Source organism: Oppia nitens, unplaced genomic scaffold, assembly GCF_028296485.1.
Source record: "Oppia nitens isolate AA-2021 unplaced genomic scaffold, nextdenovo-longstitch-racon4-pilon3 scaffold1_pilon_pilon_pilon, whole genome shotgun sequence".
NCBI lineage: Eukaryota > Metazoa > Arthropoda > Arachnida > Sarcoptiformes > Oppiidae > Oppia > Oppia nitens.
This window is the reverse complement of record NW_026533199.1, coordinates 3,483,448-3,507,325: the sequence shown is the minus strand read 5'-3', so window position 1 is coordinate 3,507,325 and position 23,878 is coordinate 3,483,448. Positions and strand designations below refer to the sequence as shown.

General features: G+C 23.0%; 1 protein-coding gene across 1 annotated transcript in view; it reads right to left on the bottom strand.

Annotated features, from left to right (window-relative positions):
• Positions 1–23,631, bottom strand: part of LOC128966269 (synaptogenesis protein syg-2-like) — a 29,402-nt gene extending 5,771 nt beyond the window's left edge. Inside the window, exons 1-9 of the mRNA XM_054313117.1 lie at positions 23,625–23,631; positions 14,357–14,503; positions 13,408–13,503; positions 4,239–4,427; positions 2,412–2,603; positions 1,860–2,324; positions 1,712–1,771; positions 1,223–1,435; positions 679–738 (exon numbers count right to left, since the gene is read on the bottom strand). Coding sequence (XP_054169092.1) covers positions 679–738; positions 1,223–1,435; positions 1,712–1,771; positions 1,860–2,324; positions 2,412–2,603; positions 4,239–4,427; positions 13,408–13,503; positions 14,357–14,503; positions 23,625–23,631 — 1,429 coding nt within the window. The remainder of the gene's footprint in view (positions 1–678; positions 739–1,222; positions 1,436–1,711; positions 1,772–1,859; positions 2,325–2,411; positions 2,604–4,238; positions 4,428–13,407; positions 13,504–14,356; positions 14,504–23,624) is intronic.
• Between the last annotated feature and the right edge of the window lie 247 nt (positions 23,632–23,878).

Genomic DNA, 23,878 nt, shown 5'->3' with positions numbered 1-23,878 from the left:
GCTTTTTCAATATATAAATATATATATCCAATGACTTGAATTCAAAGAAACGGAAAACTTATCACTACTTTGAATACAATACTCTATTTTTAAGGGAATACCGAATCCATTCATATATGTATTCATTTTATTATATAATAATAAGATAGACTGTCTTATTATTATACAGAATCCTCTATTGATGTCTTCACTACTACTATACTATTTTCTTGCAAAATATTTAATTTTTTATCATAAATTCACGAATTTTTATCACAAAATTATTGAGTGAATAGTATTTATCTATTTATATAATAGAAATGCAAAATTAAGGTTAAGAATATATTTTTGATATCAATTTCTAAAAATTTCAATATTGTTGATACATATCATCGATTTTGAATCAAATCACACCAACCTATCAATGGCTATATTACTACTTTCACTACTATTCCGTATCAATACTTAAAACTCCATTTTTATCTTTTTCTTTGAATATATCATAATATTTTTAAACTTCAATCCAATTCCCATATCCATTGAGATTCTCTATTCTATAGAAAGGCTATTATTATGTATACAATACTAGACACAGAATGGATCATATATTTGGATGTATGTATGGCTGTATGGCTGTATGGCTCCAGTTTAATGGATATAAGCACTGGTAGTTTTATGTCAGTGTCTGAAAGTACTTACGGATAACATTCACCTTATGAATGGCTGATATGCTCTCCTCTTTCATCGCTAAAGTATATCCTATTACAACAATAATAAAGGCATATAATATCTATAATAGAAATTTGTTTATTGATTATCGTTTAATCAAACATTTATTTTACTAAATTTCAAATATTACTATTCTTGTATTTCACTATATCTTAACTCTAATGCATTTTTTCATTTAATCTATTATATTGTAGTCAATGTTTCCTTGAAATCTTAATAATATTGATTGAAAATATACTGAATATTAAAATATTAAATAAATACAGATATTCTGTTGTATTAAGCATTGAAAATAAAATGTATAAAATGTTTATAAAAAATAATATAAAAAATTCATATTTTAAATAAAAAACAGATTTGTTATTTCAAAGCTACTCATAACAACAAAAAATATCAATTTATGGATATTAAAAATATTAAATATAAAAATATAAATTATAATCTCATATAAATTTATATGAATATACAATATAATGTTCTATATATTATAGATATTATATATGTTGAAAAATACCAGTGCATTTAAATATTTTAATATTGAGGTCCTGATGCGATAAAGTATATGTTAGGTTAGATGTGACAGTCCAAGTGTTTTTATCTTTTCTGATAATATCCATGTGCTCATCACCCGATGTCACTTCAGTGTCATCGACAAACCATTTCAATTTGGTGCTCAATGGAGGAGGAGATGCCGGATATGCAGTACATTTCAATTTAATGGTCGTACCTATCATTAAAATATCAACACATTTATCATGAAATACATAATAAATTCAATTCAGTGGTCATCTGTGATCATCAATTTATCAATACTTTATAAATTATTAATAAAAAATTATGATTTATTTTTACACTAATGTATGTCCTATCTGTTATTGCATCCAATAAATTTGCAAATATATACAATAATTTAAATAATTATGATAATTTTAAATTTATATGTACTTAAAATTTTGTTGGACAAATAACTTATACCGTAAAATGTATTAATAAATACAAATACCTTTATTATCGATTAATGGCACTTCATTTGGACCCGTTATGGTGATCTTTGTCGGAAGGACTATACAATATAAATATAAAAATATAATACAAGAAATAAAATATATTAGATTTAATATCAATATAGACTAAATATGAGATATTCATACATAAGACACTTAACGTAACGGTTTGTGTTAATGGGATGGCAGTCATAGGATTGGATGCTTGACATGTATATTGAGCCATATTATCGGTGGCCGACACCACCAATGATAATGTATTGATTACTTCATTTCTTGAGCTCACGGTATGACTTCTGTCGATTTCAATGCCATTCCTCAGCCATATAAGGCTAGGCGGCGGATAACCATTGCTTGAACTGCACTTTAAGGTTAATTTTTCACCAAAGTTGACAATATCGCCGTCTTTATAGCCATCGATTACCGGTATCTTTGGTGCGCGAAATATATTTATCAAAACAGTTGCCCTTAAAGTCTTGATGAGACCCGGATGTTCAGCAACACATCGATACTCTTCCTCGTGTTTGGGATATAAAACCAAATAACTTTCCACTAAATAAAGTATGTGACGATTATTGACTAAAGTCTTGTTTATTGCTGTCTTTGCCGCCTCTGGTTTGTAGTAAATGATACACAATATCATTACATTTATCACAAATATTTTAATTTGATATCTGTTTTCCTACCACTACTACATACCAGTCAATAATTCTATGTTTTTTCGATACCATTTCAACTTTGGAGGCGGTTTTGATGGAGAGGCCGAACAGATCAATACAATCTTCTCTCCCTCTTTGGCTTCGGCTATGAATATGTTTGAACCGGAAGATTGAAATGGATTGTAGGCATCGATAGCTTTTGAGCCGTTTATTTTCACAAACTTTGGAGGCACTAGTAGTTAACAAATATATATATAAATTATATTATTTAACAAAATTACACATTAAATAAAATGAACATCAAACACACATGTGTATGTCTAACCGTTTAAGTTATATAAAGTCATTGCAATTTATATAAAAGCATATTATAAATTAAACCCATTTAAAGGCTCTAAATAAATATTTTGATGTCATTTACAATATTTGCAATTACTTTACAAATCAATTCATGTGAGTGTTTTCGTTGACTATCTATTTATGTCAATATTGTATAACATTTCCTTATTTGCGAAACGATTATATATTTGACACAATGATTGAGAGTTTCAATTCATCCATTTAGTCAATTCTTAGTAAAACTTATTTAATAAATATGTATTCAATGAGAATATTAGAAAATTATAATAAAATTAACATATAATCGGATACTATTGTAATACATAACAATTACATATTATTATGTAAACCTTAAATTAATTCATTTGTTTATGATTCGCTTTTGCATATAAAACATAATTACTATTATATCATGTTTTATAATTGCTAAAAAACTTTTGACATAAGTTATGATACAATTAAAATATTTTATGTAATAACACAAAATATATTTACAACAATGTTTTTTTATACTAATATGATAAAACTAATTAGTGTATATTAAAAAATAAATATTTCCAATTTTTAATATAATAATACTGTATATACTGTACTACACTATAATACTATAAAATGTCTTCATTAAATGAATGGCATAACAATAATAGATAATATAATAAATTTATGGGTTCTTTCAAGTGCAACAAAACATCAATATCATGATTATTATGAAATTATTAGACACTGAAATAACCAATTTATGGACATTTAGTAACAATTTATGTTATATTTTAAGACTCAATATTGCTTTTACTAAACAAATCTATTACTAAACAAAGCTTTCATATATTACTCGACTTCACGTTTTTAAAAGCAGTCTCTTTATACTTTCATACAGTACTGTATATAATAAAATAATGGTTTTATTGCTCATTAATTTCACAGATATGCTTAAATGTTATATTCTCTATCTAAATATATAAGTATATCTATAATATAACAATTTAATTGTCTATATTTAATTTACCGTAATTTTGTTATGTTTATACAGTATAAAACATTGTTTTGCATATATACATATATATTCAAATAAATTGTGTATATTTTCTAATATATTAAATGATATAAAATTATTGGGCTATAATAATAATAATAATAATAATAATAATAATAATAATAATAATAATAATAATAATAATAATAATAATAATAATAATAATAATAATAATAATAATAATAATAATAATAATAATAATAATAATAATAATAAGCATCTTTATTATATGAATACAATATGTTATACAAATTATTGTTATATTTCTAATGGTTACTAATAGTAATTTGTCTGACTTTTAAATTAGCCATTAAGGCTAATAAATTTTTCAATATTAAAGTAGTAATGTATGTAATATATTTAATTTTTGATTTAATTGATTATAATATACATTGGTGTAAAAATAAACAAATTGTGAATTTTTTGAATGAGTTTCAAATTTAGCACATATTTAGTAATAAAGTATTTTATAATATAATTATCAAAAATATTCACCAATGAGTTTGAGATGAGCTGATGATCTGATGGACTGTTTGTTGCCAAAGAGATACTGTACTTGACTTTGACACTCAAACTCTGCCTCGTCGTCGATCTGAGTCTTATGTATAATCAAATTATAGATGAGTTTGTCGTCGTCCACAACCATTAAGTACCGATCAAAACCGGGAATTATACGATTGTAACCTATTTTTCAAAATATCATATTTATTCAACACATATACATCTAAAGTATAAAATGCTTTTAATTTACAACTTTTTAATAATAGTTATAAATTATAACTTATAATATTTGTTAAAACTAGTAATTAGTATGAGTAATATGTCTTAAGTTAATATACAGTTATATATATGATATAATGTTAAAATGTTATAATTTATTTATATTTTTATTCAATTTATAACACATTGATGTATATTCTTAATAAGTTTTTATCAACAACAACAAAATCTTAGTTATAATTAACAAAATTTAATGTTAAAATATAATTTATGAATATAAATGATAACATTTTCCAATTTTACCAATATGTAAATTGTTAAATGTGCCTAGATGCATTTGTCACAATAACTCTGCAATAAATAACATTAATAATTAATAAAATTAAAGTTTTAAACTTTATAGATTTTTTATTTTAGTTGTTTTGATAATTTATATAATATTGCTTTTATACAGTTATGTTATACTGCTATCAGATAAAAATTATGGTAAATTTAGTTTTTTTTAATATGTAAGTAAATCTCCAATTTTATGTTTTATCAAATTTTCATATACTGTAGTTTTTGTAACAAAAAAGTTCATAAATTATTTAGAGGCAAAAATTAATGGTTTAGTTTTGGTTTATCATTTATCTTGCGATGACTTGTCTCTAAATAATTGATACAATTTAAGTGTATCTTTTGTCCAGTTTTTTATTCATAGTAGTAGTGATTTGAAAATAAAATAAAGAAAATTTTTATTTTAGAGACATTTTAAAAGGAGAAATGAGTTGATAATAAAGTGATTGCTATTTTTGTTTGGTCTATACTATGGATGTGACAAATAGTCTTTTTAATAGAAATGTTTCTCTTCAACAAAAAAGTGCTTTACGTTGACTTAAGTTATGTTAAGGGATGTGAACAGACATCTATAAAGTGAATGTCTTTATAGATAAATATCTGTAACTATAGCCAGTAGTAGTTCTCTAACTATCATAATGTGTTAGAGAGGATGATGATGATGGACATGGAGTTGCAAACAATGATTAGGCCATTTCGGATACATAACATAAAGTTTGGGTCAATTTTATGTATAATTTATGGTCGCGTCCATTGCGCTTCACTGGCCGCACACAAGTCATACAGTTAGCACTAGTAGCTAACTGTGCAATAAAGTCAGTCCACATAATCGGCGCACTTCAGCACAATTTCTAATATACATCATTAATGTGTTACACAATTACTTAAATTGTAGTCAAACATAGCGTATTAGTACTGTTACTAAAAGATCTGTATATAAAAACAATTGCATTTAAAGACAAAATATTGTTATCATTTGGTAAAAACTGTAATAATAGTGTGGACTTCATATGAACCATAAATTTTGCTTTAAATACATATCGGCATTGTATTGATTGCGATCTTATGGCCCAAAAAATAGGCAAACATATTATATACTGGTTGGATATAATATAGGACACGCTGTAGATATCGGTGCTAAACATTACTTTATATTAAACATAACTGTTGTAAACATACTATAGTTTCATTACGAGTCGCTCGGGATTCACTATTAATTACTTAGAGGACCGACTTATTAATTGAATGGCACATCACTACCACTATCATGTTTTATCACAATTCAATTCAAGCACTGGTATATTCAATGCAAATATCAGTTCAATAGTGACCAAAATAGAAACAACAAAATAGAAAGACCTATTTTTTCAGTAATACATTGTTTATTATTTAGCTATTTATTTTGAAATTTTAAATTAAATGCAAACTCTGCAAAATATATATATATATATATAATAAGTTTTTCAAATCGAAAATCTACATATAGTTTATGAAAAAACTGTTAATTTAAGTTTCTTAGATAAAGTTAATGCAAACCAAATGTATGTCACATCTGACCAATTGCTTCATTGCCTTTCAGTTGCAAATGAATATAAAAACTAATAAAAACAGTAAATGTGTGGACAGTATAGTTTGCAACATCATCTCAAACCATTAATTTACTGCTATCTTAACTTCAATTAATGACATATATTGTATATACTAGACTATAGAGAGAATCGCAAGACTATTATTTTTAGTTTAGAAAACAAATACCATATAATTTTCATTTAATTTTGTTTAGTTTAAAAAACATTTTAATTTATTGTTTAAATATCTTGGAAATAAAAAATATATTGTTAGGAATATATAGTATAATTATTTTATCAAAAAACCGATAACACTATTATTTTAAATTAATTAATAAAATTTTATATATAATTTTTTTTTAATTAATAATTTATACAAACAATAGTAAATGAAAACATTGAACAATAAAATAATAATAACATTGCAATCGATATAAATATTTTTTTAAATACTAAAAGTTGAAAATTCTGTGATATTATATAGAATTAAATAGTGAATTGTATATAGAATTGAAAAATTGCAAAAAATATCTATAAATCATTAGTTTATTTGTTTTTCAAATAAATGCTAAAATAAATGTATTTTTGTTTAAGTATAAAGTAACTAACAAAATATATTTTAATGTTTAAAAAATGCTATTTTCTTTATAATTTATTTGATTATATTCAATAGTTAAATTTATTTTTATGCCATCTTATAGGAAAATACTATAAATAAATAATTTTTACATTAAAATATGTATGTATTAAAAAAATTTCATTAAATATACAATATATGATATATAATTACTATTAAAAAATGTACTATAATATAATAGTATATTCCTATCATTTTTGGTAATTTTATTCATTGAGTATTTAAAATTATAAAGAAAAATCACAATTTTGATTTATAAAATAGCATTTAATGTAATGTAATTTTTTTTATCATATAACAAGCCATTTATAAGTTACATATAAATATTTTTTTAAATGATGTTCTTTAATGGTATGACTGAATATATGCATATAATTATTTTACTTCATTTATATCATGAGTTTTTTCTGTGCTTAAGATTATCATAACTAAAACCAAAGATGAGGGTTGATATACACTACTCATACATAATCTGTATGCTATGTACTGCTGTTTTCACTAACATTATAGCTATTAATACAATTCAAAGTTATGACAGAAGTTTTTATTGATTTGTGCTCTAAAATAAAATTGTATTATAAATATAAAAACACAGACAAAATCACATATAATGGAAAATATGAACAAAAAATAAATATATATTTTGTATAAAAGTTTCACTTAAAAGAAAGACTATAAAACATTGTACTGTACTGTATATACTGTATATATAATATATGGGATATATTGTATGAAATTTTACATTATAAAGGCAGTTCATTTGGTTGACTATATGGTGGGGAAAGGGATCACAAAAATGAGTGGTAGAGAAGCACTCCTTGATTTATTTGGTTGACACCGTATAACATATCATATAAACAATTTTACTTAAGTTTTTTTTAAATAAAATCCATTTATCACTAAAAAAAGGCTTACGAAATAATATTTTAAAAATAAATAATACAAAAAAGCAAATATCAATTTTGGTTTTCTAATAGCGAAAAAAGTGTTTTTGACATTTGCTCACATTTTTATTATTTAAATATATATATAATACACTACAAACAAATGATTTGTGCATTGATTTTACTTATAAATAGTAAAAATAAAATAATAATGTAATAAACAAAAAAAAACAATGCAATAGAAGTGAACACATAATAAAGTTGTTTTATTATACTGTAGTCGGTTAATATTTGTGTTGTTTTTTGTTTAAATTTTTTTCGATATATACTGTATATACAATATAATAAAGTATTTACTTATATTCATATAAATAAATAAATCCATATTTTATCAATTTGCATAAATTTTTACTTCTAAAAAATTCAAAAATTATTATGCTTTTTAGTTTACTGTTTTTTCTTTAATTTGAAAACTATTTGAATATAAATCGTAAGTGTTTTATGGCTTTTAAGAAATTCAGTCACACATTGAATGACTTTTTTTCAGTTGTATTTGAAAAATGTTTGCCTTTTATGGTGTGATATACTGTAGGTTAGACCAAAAAAGAGCTTGTCTTTAGTGTTTAACAGTTGTAAAATCACATATATCTTAGATATATATAAGCCTTTTATACAATACAAATAATTTATAACAATGAGATCAATGCAACTCATATAATAGCAATAATAAAAAGTTGATACAAAAAAAATAAATGTATAGAAAAATGTTATAAAAAAGTTAAACATTTTTGACACAAAGTGGACACACTTTATGTGACAAATGTTAAAATAAATCTCTATATTATGCATATAAAATAAAAATGTATATTTTTTAAAAATATAGTAATACAGTAAATACAATTTACTACTGTATATCACGAATATTATATTATTGATAAAGAATCCATACATAGATATTCTTTATTATTAAATAAATTAATAAAAAACACCGTATAAAACAATTTTATAAAAAATATTTTAATAATACACTAATTTTATAATAAATTTTATATAAATAGGATGTTTAAATTTTATTTTATTATTATTTAACCAAAATGAAATTTATCAAATGTATTTTATTATATTTTTTATATGCTAAGTATTAAAATTATATACATGTACAGTATAAATGTACTATATTTACTGTATATTAGTATTTACTATATTTGGTAATAAAAATAAAATACAATTTATATAATTATCATAAAAGATATAAATAACAAAAACTAAATTTTCATTACATTTGTGTCTCTTCTAATGTTTTGTTGTAATTATTTGTCATTTATTGTCAACCAGTCAATCAACTGTCCCTCCCTTTGACTCCTAAATTAAATTAAGTATTTTATATATAATAAATATAATACATTAACTCATAAGCAATACGATTGCAGTTGACTTGTTATGAACACCAGATTTTTTGACGAAATCTGAGTCCATAATCGGCTATAAAAACATTTATAAATGTTATAAGTTCTCAATTTTCTGGAGCACAACATTAGGCTTTGATTCCGGTATCAAAATAATAAATATATTATATATAGTAATATATAGTAATATAAATTTATATATATATATCAATACAGTAATATTTAATGTTTGAAATGTTTCCCATTTAGCATTGCCTTTCAATCACATTATTAGTGATTTTCATGTGAAGTACCCAAAAGTATATTAACTCAATATTTGCATTTATAAATCTTTTCCATATATTAATGTCATATATTAATGTTTCAATTTATTGAAAATCTGATTTCTATGTTTAGAAATGCTATATTAGAATAATAATTATAGAATTGTAATATTATATACAATATTATAAATAGAATTAAATAATATAATTACAGAATTAATTTTTTTTCTAAACATACAATACATAGACTAAATAAATACATTTTATATAAGTTATAAATATAACATAAAAATACAGTCACTGTTTATCAATCAAAGGCCAATTCATTTAACTGAAAGGTTTTATTGGTATTTATTTTAGTTTTTAGATAAATAAAACACATATTAATATTAATGTCATTGTTAATGAAAAATCTATACAATGTATAGAAATTGTGTTTTAGGTTAATATATATATAATATTCCAAACTTTATAGTGTAATATTGATGTAACAAAAAAGGATGTAATGTTGTAATGAAGAATATGCAACAATAAGGTCTACAAAATAGTATTATTTAATAAAAAAGTTTAAGTTTATTGAATGATGCATTTCTTTTATATTTATTCACATAATATAATAGTGTTTTCTTAGTAGAGATGGGCAAATAGAAAGTTTCTAGAAAATTTCTCAGGAATAAATTTCTATAGAAATTTAACTTTATAGTTATACTATGGGATCCCCATATTTATAGCTATATTAATACTATATTAATAATGAATCATAATACAGTACTATTCATATAACATTATACTGTACTATTGTAGTTGCACAATATATAATGTAGTACACTACTATACAAAATGGGATATCTATATAAAAAATAATTATAATTATATAATAATAATCAGTTTTGTAACATTTTAATAATCATTTTATTATATATATAAGAATTTAATGTAATTAAATAAATTAATTTTTACTTTAATTAATAAATAAAATACTAATACTAATATTTAATTATTACTTGTAAAAACAATGTATTGTTACAAGATAACAAATATCGAGAAAACAAAATTAACATAGGGATCCCATAGATAGAAATTTCTTTTAGAAACTTTCTAGAAATTTCTCTTTTATTTTTATAAATTTTTCTTTTTTGCCAACACTATTTCTTAGGTTTATAAACAACTCAATTGAATTTATAAAAGCTAATACATGATACACTACATTGATATACAAATAGATTATTATGTTACTAATTAATAATTTGAAAATATTAAATATAAGATAAATATAGTATCTTATATTAATCGGTTCATAAGCTTTCATATATTATTACTTAGACTTGTTGTAAATTATTTTAAAAACTGCTCAAATAATAATTTTAAAGTATTAATCGCTTTAAGTATTATATAAATAATTTGAAACAATTTATTGGATTTGAGTACAGTATCATTGCTTTTTTAAAAATGGTTGTACAGTACAAACACAGTAAAATAGATTTATAGATAATTTTGCTACATATAAACGTGTTTAAAATTATATATCATTAGACTGTAAAATCTATTTAAACCCATATATTTTATTATAAAAATCTTTTTTTGTGTTAATTTAATTCCTTAAAAAATATTAGGGATTGTGTTGAGGGTTTGGGATGTGAGTCCGGGCTATGTTTCAATTGGCAGTACAGCAGGGAATTGCATTTAGGGCTTTCCATCTCCATTCTACCATACATTACAAATGGATATATAATGTGAATACGATATATATATTTGCCTTCAATTTATTCACTTAAATCGTATTCAAACTGAACTTTTATATATTCGTCTTAAAATCTTTTAAGTGATAAAAACAAAGAGAAAAAATAAAAAGATTTTAATAACAAAAATCTAACATTTCCTATAAGTTTTTGTCTTTTATCAAATATATTTAATTGAATGTAAATAAAGATAGGTTTAAGTAAACAGTATTTTAAATTACAATTCTGATTGATTGTGTCGAGTAAATAGTTTTATAAAAATAATTATTTTTGTATATTAGTTATAATTTCAATTGAAATTAGCTTTTAATTATTATTTTATAATATTTTTATTATATTTATTGAATATCTTGTCACAATATATTACAAATTATATTTTCTATGCAATATTTTGCATAATAATTGATTATATAATATTTGAAGCAATTTATGATTTTAATCTTGTATTTTATGATTTAATAAACCATAAATAAATATAATATCTTATACACAATAAATTAAAGCTTTGAAAGCAGGAATTATGTTATGAATCATATGACAATAAAATTGATAAACTCAAGGGTAGCTTAAAGTTAGTAACATTATTCAACACAATGACAGTAGAATATTCTGTATATATTCTTATATATATATTCTGTAATTTATTGAATGTATAATTAGTGTGCCATTCATTATAAGTAAAGAATTTGTGAGATATTCACACAAAAAAACTTAATTAATTAATTTTTAATGCAAACCAAATATGAGTTTTATCAATGATATTTACATTACACTGTAATTACAATATTTATAATATAAGCCGACGATGTGTTGGTCGCCAAAAAATTTCATCAAAATCTCAATCAATGTGTTTAACATAACATTTATGTTTTACTTTGAAAGCGCTTAGAAATTAATGTTTTTGCAATATTTGAGTGAAATATTAAACTCAAATACTTTTTTCTGGTGTCAAATGTGTTGTCAATCTTTACTTTTGATCTCCAGTTTTGACATTTCGATTACAATTTAATTTTTATTTTAATATTTTTCATATAATATACAATACATATATTTGGTAGCAATAAGAGTACTGTTTTGACAGCATATATCTCAGTGACGATAAAAACGGTTGCAATATATTTATATAACATTGATTTAAGAGAGTATTTGTTGTGATTTTTTTCAAATGTGTCGCCAAATGTATCGATGCATTCATTCAATGTGTCAAAACTTTGAGTGCATTAATCATTTGCCTGAATACACATTAAACTCTATTGTAATTCTCATTGTTTTCATAAAAAAAATTAAATTATTTAAAACCTTAAACTTCTAAAGTAAATGCAATTATCTGAGTGTCAATTTTAGTGTCGTTTAACTTACGCAACGATAGCTTTGAAATTAAATATTGAAAGATAAATCTATTTTTAATAAACACAAATTAATTACAATTAAATTATGGTTTATAAATTTTAAAAAAATAATTTATATGATAAAATATCAATGAATCTCTTATAAATACAATATAGAATTAAAAACAACTTAAACTTTTATTTTTGGTGATAAATTTCTAATTACAAGAGATATTTTGTTTTATCAAACACATCATCTCTAAGTTATCCAATTTTCACTATATTTACTGTATATATATATAAGTATGACTATATATACAGTTTAAAATGTCTTATACTTTTATATATATACTCACTAAATGTCAGAAAACAGTTTCCTTATCTTTAAGATTAAAGTCAACAACAAAAACAAATTACATTTTTTTATTGAATTAGTTGGGAATCATAATAATTATATAATAGTTTAGTAATATTTTATAACAACATTATAAGAAAAATAAGTAAAGAGTTTTTCATGGGATAAGTTGATAAAATCTAGAAACTAATACTTAAATATGACCATATGTTATATAAATGTCTTATTTTAGGTAAAAACAATAACTTTTATTAATACAAAGTTATGGCAACATTTTATGTCATATATTAAATAAAAAAAGTTGGCGTTTGTTTGCACTTTTATATCAACACAATAATTAGTAATATAGTGGCAAATAACAGACTTAGAAAATTACAGTACATTTCAATAAGTTATGTGACATAAATAGCGCCATAAGTTAGACTTACCCAACAAAAAGCCATCCTTTGCCCACTGGACTCTGACTTCAATGGCCGTCACACCCGTCGGCGCACCGATTTGACACTCCAACTCAACATCTGATCCTATAATCATATTTTATTTGTTTAAATTTCAATTAAATTATCATAACTTTTAATATCTTCCAAATTCACTTAATGCTGTCTTTTAAGTTCATTTTTATAAGAAAAATGTTTAGCTATAAAATAATTTTGATTCTAAAAATGGTTTGTAATATAATCACTTTCACATAGCATTTACTCCTAATATAAACTTATTTAAAAGCTATTAATATTTTATGTTCAAAATTAACAATATGTTTTTTATATTAATATTATATTGATTACTTTGTATTATTTATAAATGTTTTAACTATTTTTGTATAAAGATATTACTATTTATTGCTTTCTTTTTCTTGATTTCTTAGTTTAATTAAAATTTACTTAAAATTGTAAATATGTTAAATTGATTTATAATAAGCTATGGTATAACATTACTTTACATTTGACAATATGGACAATCAGTAAAATATACTATAATATTATAATTAGTAAATTATATAATAACTATATCTTAAACGAGTAGACGAAACAATTCAATTCCTTAATTTATATGAATTCCGTTTTGACATATTATATATTTGTGTTAAATTAGTTAATTTACTGAATGAACTATATATGTTTGTAAAAATTCAACATTCAAATAATATATAAGGAAATACATATTTAGTCAATTACTATCTTATAGTCAATTACAAACCATCTCAAGTTTTGAAATATTATAAAAACTTGCATTTTATCAAAATTTCTATATAAATTTATATACCGTATATTCAATATAATATAGTACTTCATTTGATAATATAAATGCAAACAAAATTTTTGCTTATATTGTCACTAAATATTTATTTATATATATTTATATAATATGATTGCTTACCTTCAATGACTTCAATATCTCTGGGTTTCACTTTGAAATACTGATGACTCGTTATATTAGTATTAGTTGTATGGATGGTCTGTTGTGTCACTGAAATAGTCAGTGAAATGATGAAAACCAATGCTATCCTCATAAGCAATACATAGTCTGCAAAATGTCAACAAATTCATAATAAATAAATCAATCGCCAAAATTGCGAAACAATTTAACCAACGATTAATAAATGAAATAAAAATAATATATATATATTTGGGTTTTATTTTTCATAACACTATAAACAATGCCAAACATTGAAAGCCAAGAATTTTTGATAATAAACCCATTCATTACTAATATAAGGCATTCGCGTCGTAAGCATATTATAGACATTATATAATCGGATCAACATATTTATCGACAATTTATGCTTTTATTAAATCAAAATAACTTCTACACAGATATTTAACTTAATCTACACAACATAAATTCAAATATATAATAAAATACAAGAAATAAATAAATAAAAATTTTCATAGTATATAAATATTTATAATAATATTAATAATACTTATCATATTTATATTTTTAAAATTGCTAAAAATTACTTTATATTGTGTTAAAATCCATGTTATGTTATTATATCATATAATATAATATCATTGGTTTATTGCAATGACAACATTTTATGACTTACATAAGCAATATATATATATATATATCATAATATTATAAGTAAAGCAAAAGGTTTTATTTGGCATAAGATTGAATGATATGGATTTATATCAGAGATGCCAATCCTTATGTCATTTAATGAAAAAATATTTTGTCAAAATCTCTAATGTATTAAAAACTGAGCCCTTATTTTAGTAGAAAATTGTCTTAAATTTTTTTTTTAAAAAGTAAAGCCTATTTGTCATTAGATATAAAATAGGAGAAAATATGCATTTGTTTGATCAAACATTCAAAACTATTTATGTATTATACCGTATAAACTGTATATAATATATTTTATATAATAATAAACATATATATATAAGACCATCAATTGGTATGAATAGTCAGTACATCCGTATATACGTCCAAATTGAAAGTCTCTTTAGTTTTCCTCTTTTTTTTTCTTATACAACAAGTCTTTGGGGTAACAAATCGATAACTTTTGCAATATTTTAGTTGTTGTGCTCAGTATTGTTGCAATAAAACAACAGAAAAAATAAATGAAAATGTTTGAAAACAAAGAAATACTAAATAAAATAACTGTATTTTCTTTTGTATACATTATATATATATATATATATAACCAGGGTTAAGTAAGGGGGTAGGGGGGGTAAGGCCAAAATACCCCCCTAGGATCGAGATTTTGGGATTTTACCCCCCAGACTTTTTGACCAAATGGGAAAAATTGTCGCTTAAAAACGAGGAGAAATAACTCCCCCCCTAAAATTTCGGCGCCAAGGCGCCGAAAATTTTTTGAAGTTTTTAAAAATTTTAATTTTAGTTTTTTTAGTGTTTTTATATTTATTTAAATTTATATGAATCTAATTATTGATTAAAAATAAGTAAAAAAGTTAAAATAACGTTAATACTCATCTAAAAATAACATAATTTTAATTAAAATATAAAACTAAAAAATTAAAAATTACCTATTTGTTGAAAAGAGTAACCATATTACAATTTAAATATAAGTTTAAGATAGTTTAAGAAGTTAATAAAACAATAAATACTTATATTACAAGGATTTTACTAATATTTTTTAAAATTTTAACTAAAAAAATTAAAATATTTTCAATTTTATAATTAGTATTCAGTCAGTATTTATATAAAAATAACATTAAAAATAAAAATATATATCTATAAACTATAAACATTAAGTATTATTTTAAAAATTAATTATTTTAAAAGTTAAAAATTACTAAAATAATAAAAAACGCATAGTGTATCATTAATGCTTTTATGAACTATTTTTAAGTATTAAATACATTATTATTTTATTTATTTTTTTAAATTTGTTTTTATTAATTTTTAATATTTTTTTAAAAAATATTTATTTTTTGTTAAAATTTAAGTTTTTTTTGTATTTTTGGAAATTTTACCTATTTTCCTGGGAATTTATACGGGAACTTGTGGGAACTTTATCGAATTTACATGGGAATATTCGGGAATTTAAGGGAATATTAGGGAATTTTCTCTTGACCCCCCCCCTTGATTTTGGATTTTTGAAAAAATTGCCGTTTAAAAATGCAATAAAAATCTTACCCCACCCAATACCCCTCCCCCAAGATTTTTCGAGAATTTTGTAAATTTTACCCCGGTCTACCCCCCCCCCTAAAATCCAAAACCTTGCTTAACCCTGATATATAACATATATCTAAATACTGTATATGTGATGTAAAAGATATTTTTAAGACAGCAAAAAAACAAATGAGTTATGTTTGCATCGTTTGCATCAATGTTTGTGTATATTTGTGACTTAATTTCTTGAAAAATGTATTTTATTTCATATGATATTTTGTTTAGTAAATACATGTATTGTCTAACTTAGTATTGACTTTACAAATAATATATATATATATAATATATATATCTGTTTAACATTTTTGTGTTGTAATGTTTTTATTTTATAGTTTAATATTCAAATTATTTAAGCGATATTCTCAAAGTTAAGATGCAATCAAATGAGCATCACTTTAGTGAACATCAAAACCTCGTTTTTCACAGTAAATGATGTCTCAGTTATTTGCTATAAGATGTGCATTAAGTTTATAGGCAATGAATTTGCGGCCCAAATGTCTGGCATTATATTCATCACTAAAAACTCTTTTATGGCCTAAATATATATTAAGAGGAAAGCATAAGAAATGGTAAATTCATGACTCACTCACTCCTTGTATTTGCAAGTTTAGAGTGACAATCAAATCACAAAACTTAGCAAATCGTTTCATACAGTCATATAGCACTGGTAGGCAAAAAACATCACCAATTTTATGATAATGGCATCGATATTACAAATAATTTACAGACACCAAAGTGTGAGGGAGTGTATTCATTAAAGTCGATAACAACAACAATAACAACAAGAAATTTGATTTTTCATCCAATTTAATGATGTCAAGTGTAATGTCCACTATTGTACTACCGATGCTCTCTCTCTCTCTCTCTCTTTCTCTCCTATAATATACCGGTACATATCATCGCTAAATCAAATGATCGCTTATTGAAATAGCATGAAAATGGATAGATTTAAATGAAATGTTTGTTTGTTTGTTATAGTGAAACACTCCTAACATTTGTCATATTGAGTGGTATTAAGCAAAAGCTAATATAATATAATTTCTAAGAGAAACAACAATAATAATAGGTTTGTTTTGTGTGTTGTGTCATACAAATTGTAGAAAATTGTATATAAAATCATATATATATATATAAAGTCATATAAACAGGTGAATTCGTGCGAAAGTCTACATAGTTTTGCACTTTTTTCTCATTTATACGTATAACTAGTCTCTCAAATGTAGTTTTTTAATAACATTGAAACAAATAATATAAAATATATCATTAGTATTGACAACAATTTATATATTTTGATGAGACATTTACTACTATAATATCAAATATTACCATTGCTTTACTCTAATGATATTCCAATCTTAAAAGGCTTGACATGAACTATCATTTATAACTAAATCGTATTATACTAAATAGTATTTATAAATTTGTTACATTGTTGTACAGTATTTATTAGTTATTTTTCATATAAATCTAATCTAAATTTATTTCTCAAATTAAATATGTGATTTATTTATTATTAAAACTTATTATTTATTATATTAAAATTGTTTTCAATTGATTCATCTAATTTAATAGACTTTAATTGCAAATATTATAATGAAATTAATTTTTAAAATAGTAAATAAAATTATCTATGATAAATTTATTTTTATTAAACTGTAAAACTTTCAATATTAATTCTATAAGATATAAAAACAATTTTTAAAAATAAATATTTTAAATAATTTTGATCTCAATCACTTAATACAAGTTTTAATAAAATTATGAATATTATTATTATTATTATTATTTAGAACTAGATTTGTTTAAAAAATTAACATTTATACATATTTATTGATGAAATTTTAATTTTATATTAGAATATATTTTTATTGGATTTGATTTTTTTTGTTGTAATTGTATTATATAGAATCAATCCTTATATTATCTTTATATAAACGATAATTTTATAATGGTCAATTTGAAATTATTGCCTTGAATTGATTATTACTACTGTATTACTGTAATAAATAGTACACAATGATATATTAATTAATACAATAATATATATATTTATATTTATAAACATTTTATTAAATCAGCTAAATCTTAAACAACATTATAATTTAAAATATTTTCAAGTTATAAATGATAAATTATTATTAATAGTGTTTGTAAACCCAAATCTTAAAAAACCATTAAAAGTGAAAATGATTTAAAATAATCTTATCAAACGACTCAAACAAAATTTAAATGAATTTCTTGAGTTTGACTTTATATATAAATAGTAGCATAACTTTAAAGTCACTATTTCTTATGTGACAATATATTGTGTATCCAAATTATAGTCAAAATTCATTAAACTATATATATATATAAAAATATATTTTAAACTTAATTTTATTAAATGCTTTTTTATCAATATATCTTTAGTGATTTATTTTTCGTGCAAAAATCATTAATATTTTTAGGTTTCAATTTCAAGCATTGAATTGCAGTAAAAGTATATATTTATATATTATTTCTTTAAGACACAAACAATGATATTAAATGAAAATGATTAATAAAGTAAATTATTTATGTATTATTCTTACTAACACTATATGAAATAATTCAAATTCAAATTTCATTGTTTTTATAATATACAGTAATTATAATAAAAAAAAGTGTTATAAATATTTATTAAAAATGTATTATTGCTACTAATACAACATATCTTGATGTAATTAAATTTATATAATTTGTAAATTTATATTTTGTATATACAGTATATATATATAATTTGTTTATTCGTCTCGTTCTAAGCAAAAACAAATTATTTATATCTTATGAAACAAGAAATCTCATTTTTAAACTATATATTCATAAAATAAAATATAAAATAAAATATAACCAAATTTTTATTTTTTGCTTCCAATATTAGTCACGTCTTAAATTGAATTCAAACAGCAATGTTAGTGACTATAAGGGACACTCAGTTAAAATCAATGAGTAGTTTGGTTGACAATTCAATTAACTGTGATCCGTATGGATGCATCTAATCTGTAGTTAAAGTTGACCGGTTGTGGGCACTGGAGATATATTGAGACCGAAGCTATGGATTCAAATTATAAGACAAAAGTCATTTCGGACTCCAATCGCATCAATGGATGTATTAAAACCCGGATAACGAATGGCTCGACAAAGTGTTAGCTTTTTGACTGTATAGTCATGTATTGCACATCAACTATATATTTGTTGTACTGTAGATATACATATACTGTACAGTCTATATGTAAGTTATAATACAGTAGATATATATATATATATATATAATTTATATATTGATATATATATTTGTTTGTGTTTGCCTTTTATGGGGAAAATATAATGAACTGATAGAGAATGAGGCAAAATGTTGAATGAATAGAAAAAGTTAAAGAAGAGATCAAAGTCTATATATAAGTAGTAGTTTTGAACAAAGAGTGTAAGTCTTAGTCTCATTTGAAGACTTTTACTCTAAATTACATGAAATTTACGCAAAAGTTTGGCCACATTTTGCTTTACTTATGCCTAACTCTAGACTCTCAATGCTATTACACTATTAGTTAATGAGTGTTTATAATTAACTTTTAAAGTGATTAAATATACTCAAAGTATTTCATATAATTATAATAAAACTTTAATATCAAATGTGAATCTCAATTAATGCAAACTGCTATCTTTCATGTTATTATAATAAACAAAAATATTTGCAACACTTTTTGGTGAATAAATTTTTTTCTCAAATATATTGAATATGCAAATACTCGCCGACACATCTATGCTAATATAAATCAGTACTTATAGTATAGTATGGATCACTTAATTGCTTGCCGACACTCAATGAATATTAAACAGCTTTGGAAATGTATACCAAACAAACCAATAGCTTAATAAAATGCATATAAAAACTTCTATATCAATCGCATGCATTTAAATAACACCAATTTATACATTTGATATTAATTATATTAAGTTAATTGAAATTATAATTAAATATTAGTTACCGATTGCCGCGACTGAATCGAGTCGTCTACTAACCCGCCGGTCGCCAGTCGTATAGCACTTCATTCGATGTTTTGGTTTGATGACCACAAACACATCAATCAATTTTTTTGACTCACACTTTGATTTTATGCACTTTTAATATATATAATATATGTGATTAAATTTGGTAAAGATTTATGCGAAATTTAATAAATATTTTATTAAATTTAACATCAAAACAAAAAATATATAAATAAATAATACTTATTCACATTTTATACAATAAAATCACAAACACAGATATACATTATATATATTAAACTATATAAAATTATCATATTTATTGAGTTTGTAATATATTAAAAGTTGGCAAATTTGGCAAATTTCAGTATACAATAAATACTTAACGATCACTTTGATGTCAATTACATTGTGTAAAAAAGTCATTTATTTTTTGGGTTTGTTTGAAAGCCAATTATTGAAATTATTGATCCTTTTGAAAACAATTTTGATATATAAATTCAATGCAATAACTTTTATAAACAAAAGTCAAGTCAAGTCGTGTTTATATATAAGCATCGGATGAGACGTTTAGTGAAACACTGACTGCTGAGACAAACAGATCCCAAACTCATTGACTGTTTGGATGCTGTGATCATAGAGAGACTGCACATCACATATACAACCAGCGAGTCATGCATTTTCACAAACACTCTTTCAGTTTTATATATATTATATGTTTGCCGCATCCATACCATCCACTAATGCCCACAAGCATACATACATCCCAGTGCTTATAATGCGCGCTCTCCAATGTATTTAATAGAGTGTCATATATTTAATTGTATATATGACTTATCGCAATGTAAATAATACAAACATTGAATCATCTAAATCGGCAATTAAATAATCAAAAAAGTAAATTCAATAATAAAAATAATTAATTTAGATTTTTATAGTTTTAATAAAAGTTAATTTCGTAATTTAAGTAAATCAAATAATTTATTTACTATTATTCTATATATTGTTATCGTTTTATTTAATTTGTCCAATAGTTTTGACATAAAATTTTGAATAATATATTTTGACAGAATCTGACAACATCTGTGACACAATTGTTTGCCAGTAATATTGAAAGTATGACTGAGTAGTGGATTGGGAGTAAAAGGGAGAAACTCGGGTACAGTAAGGAGTGTTAGTAACACTTCCAACTCAATACACATACAGTACTGTTTGGGAGCAAAAATATCAAGACTTTTGCCGACTGATCATTATTGAAGATCTATTGTGTAATACATTGTGAATGCAATAGAGGCTCATATGATTGCAATGACTGTATATTTTTATAATGGATGCAAACTTTCAATTTCTTAAACATAATATCAGAAAAGACTTGCCATTGATTTTGCATCAAATCCATTAAAGTCATCCTTTTTTCCCAAATATATCAGTAATTTTATTGAAGTGGTAATCAAAATATATATAAACGAAAAGTGAAATAATAAGGCGAGAAAAGGATAGTTTCTAATACTTAAGACTTCCATTAGTTTAAGGAAAGAAAAAATGAAAATCTTAAGCAAAAATGAGTTTTATTTGACTTTTCTTAATAAGAGTCTTAAGTGAGACTTACTTTTGCTGCAATGTTAGCCTCAAAGCAAACTGTAAGAGTATATGAGCTTTTTAAGGCTTATTTTAAATTGTATTGTATTTAAATGAATTGTATACCACTTTTTGTTTTTATATCAAAATAATAAATTCTATATACAGTATACAATATATATATATATATATATATATATATATATATTAATATATTCATTTCAATATTATAATTGACTAAATCTATTGTTTAAATTGATTATGAATTTTAAGACAACATATATTTAATATTTCAAAGCAAAATATTAAACAAAACATAAAATGCTTGTTGAATATAATGGGACAGTAATTTGGCAAAATTGGCGTCTCTCACATAACCTCTCACTTTAAACGCTTATATATAAATTTATAAATACAGTAGTTTTATTTTGATGGCAATACCAGCAACAAAAATAAAGGTTATTTATTTGCCGACATATCCAACAGTTTTCAGACACAAAATTTGATACAAAATATTTATATAAAATATATAAGAATTGTTAAGTCAGGCGATTAGATTATGACTCAAAAAATTTATCAAATAATAAGAAAAAATAAAAAATTGTTTTCATTCGCGATTTACTTTTACTCTTTAACTCTCATGAGACTCTCTCTCTCTCTCTCTCTCTCTCTCTCTCTCTCTCTCTCTCTCTCTCTCTCTCTCTCTTACACACTGACTGACTCACTCCAATCACTTACTCAATCACTTGTATCATAAGTTATCACAACAGTATTATACTATAGTATAGTTTTGCCTTTTATTGTATCAATGATGTGTCAAATGTAGAAATGATTTTTTTTTTTTTAAATAGCAAAATCAAGACAATTGATGCAATTATGAAAAATATCTAGAAAAACATTTTTATTAATAATATATTTTAGTGTAAGTATAATATCAATTTTTCTATCCAACAAATGTATGCATTTTTTATTGTTATACAATCAAACAAAACTCAATTAAACAAAGACTCGATTGTTTATTCACGTAACGGTTAATGGCTTTTATTAGATATGGTATTATAAAATTGATTACAAATATATATATATATAGTATTTACTAAACACAAGTTAATTACAATTTACTGATTCTTTTATTGCAAATATATATTATATTTATTTAAGAAAAGTTTATTCTATTCAAACATGAATTACAATTTATTCTGTATGCTATCAATGATTTCATTACATTCATTCATATACTTTATCTATCAGTAAAAACCATTGTTAATAACAAACTTATTAAACTAAACTTTCATATTTATATTTACAATAATTGTATTGCACTGTATATAAATGTGTAGTTAAAAGTTACAGCCCAACACCGCGAGACAAATGGTTAGCAAAGACAACCCAAAATTATTTGAGGAAAATAACTCACCTGACATAAGAGGACCGGTACCCTACAATGTTCTGGTAAATAACAAGGCAAACCCGGCTTACATCTACCAACTCCTGAAGAAATATGATGACATAATCACACACTTCACAAAGACGTATGATTTAATACATTGAGGAAATGGATAAGGACTTGAAGAACGTCACAGACCTTAAGAAAATACTATATGATAATAGAGTCATTGAGGAAAGGGATATGGAAATGAGGGACCAGAACCATAGAGATATCAAAGATAT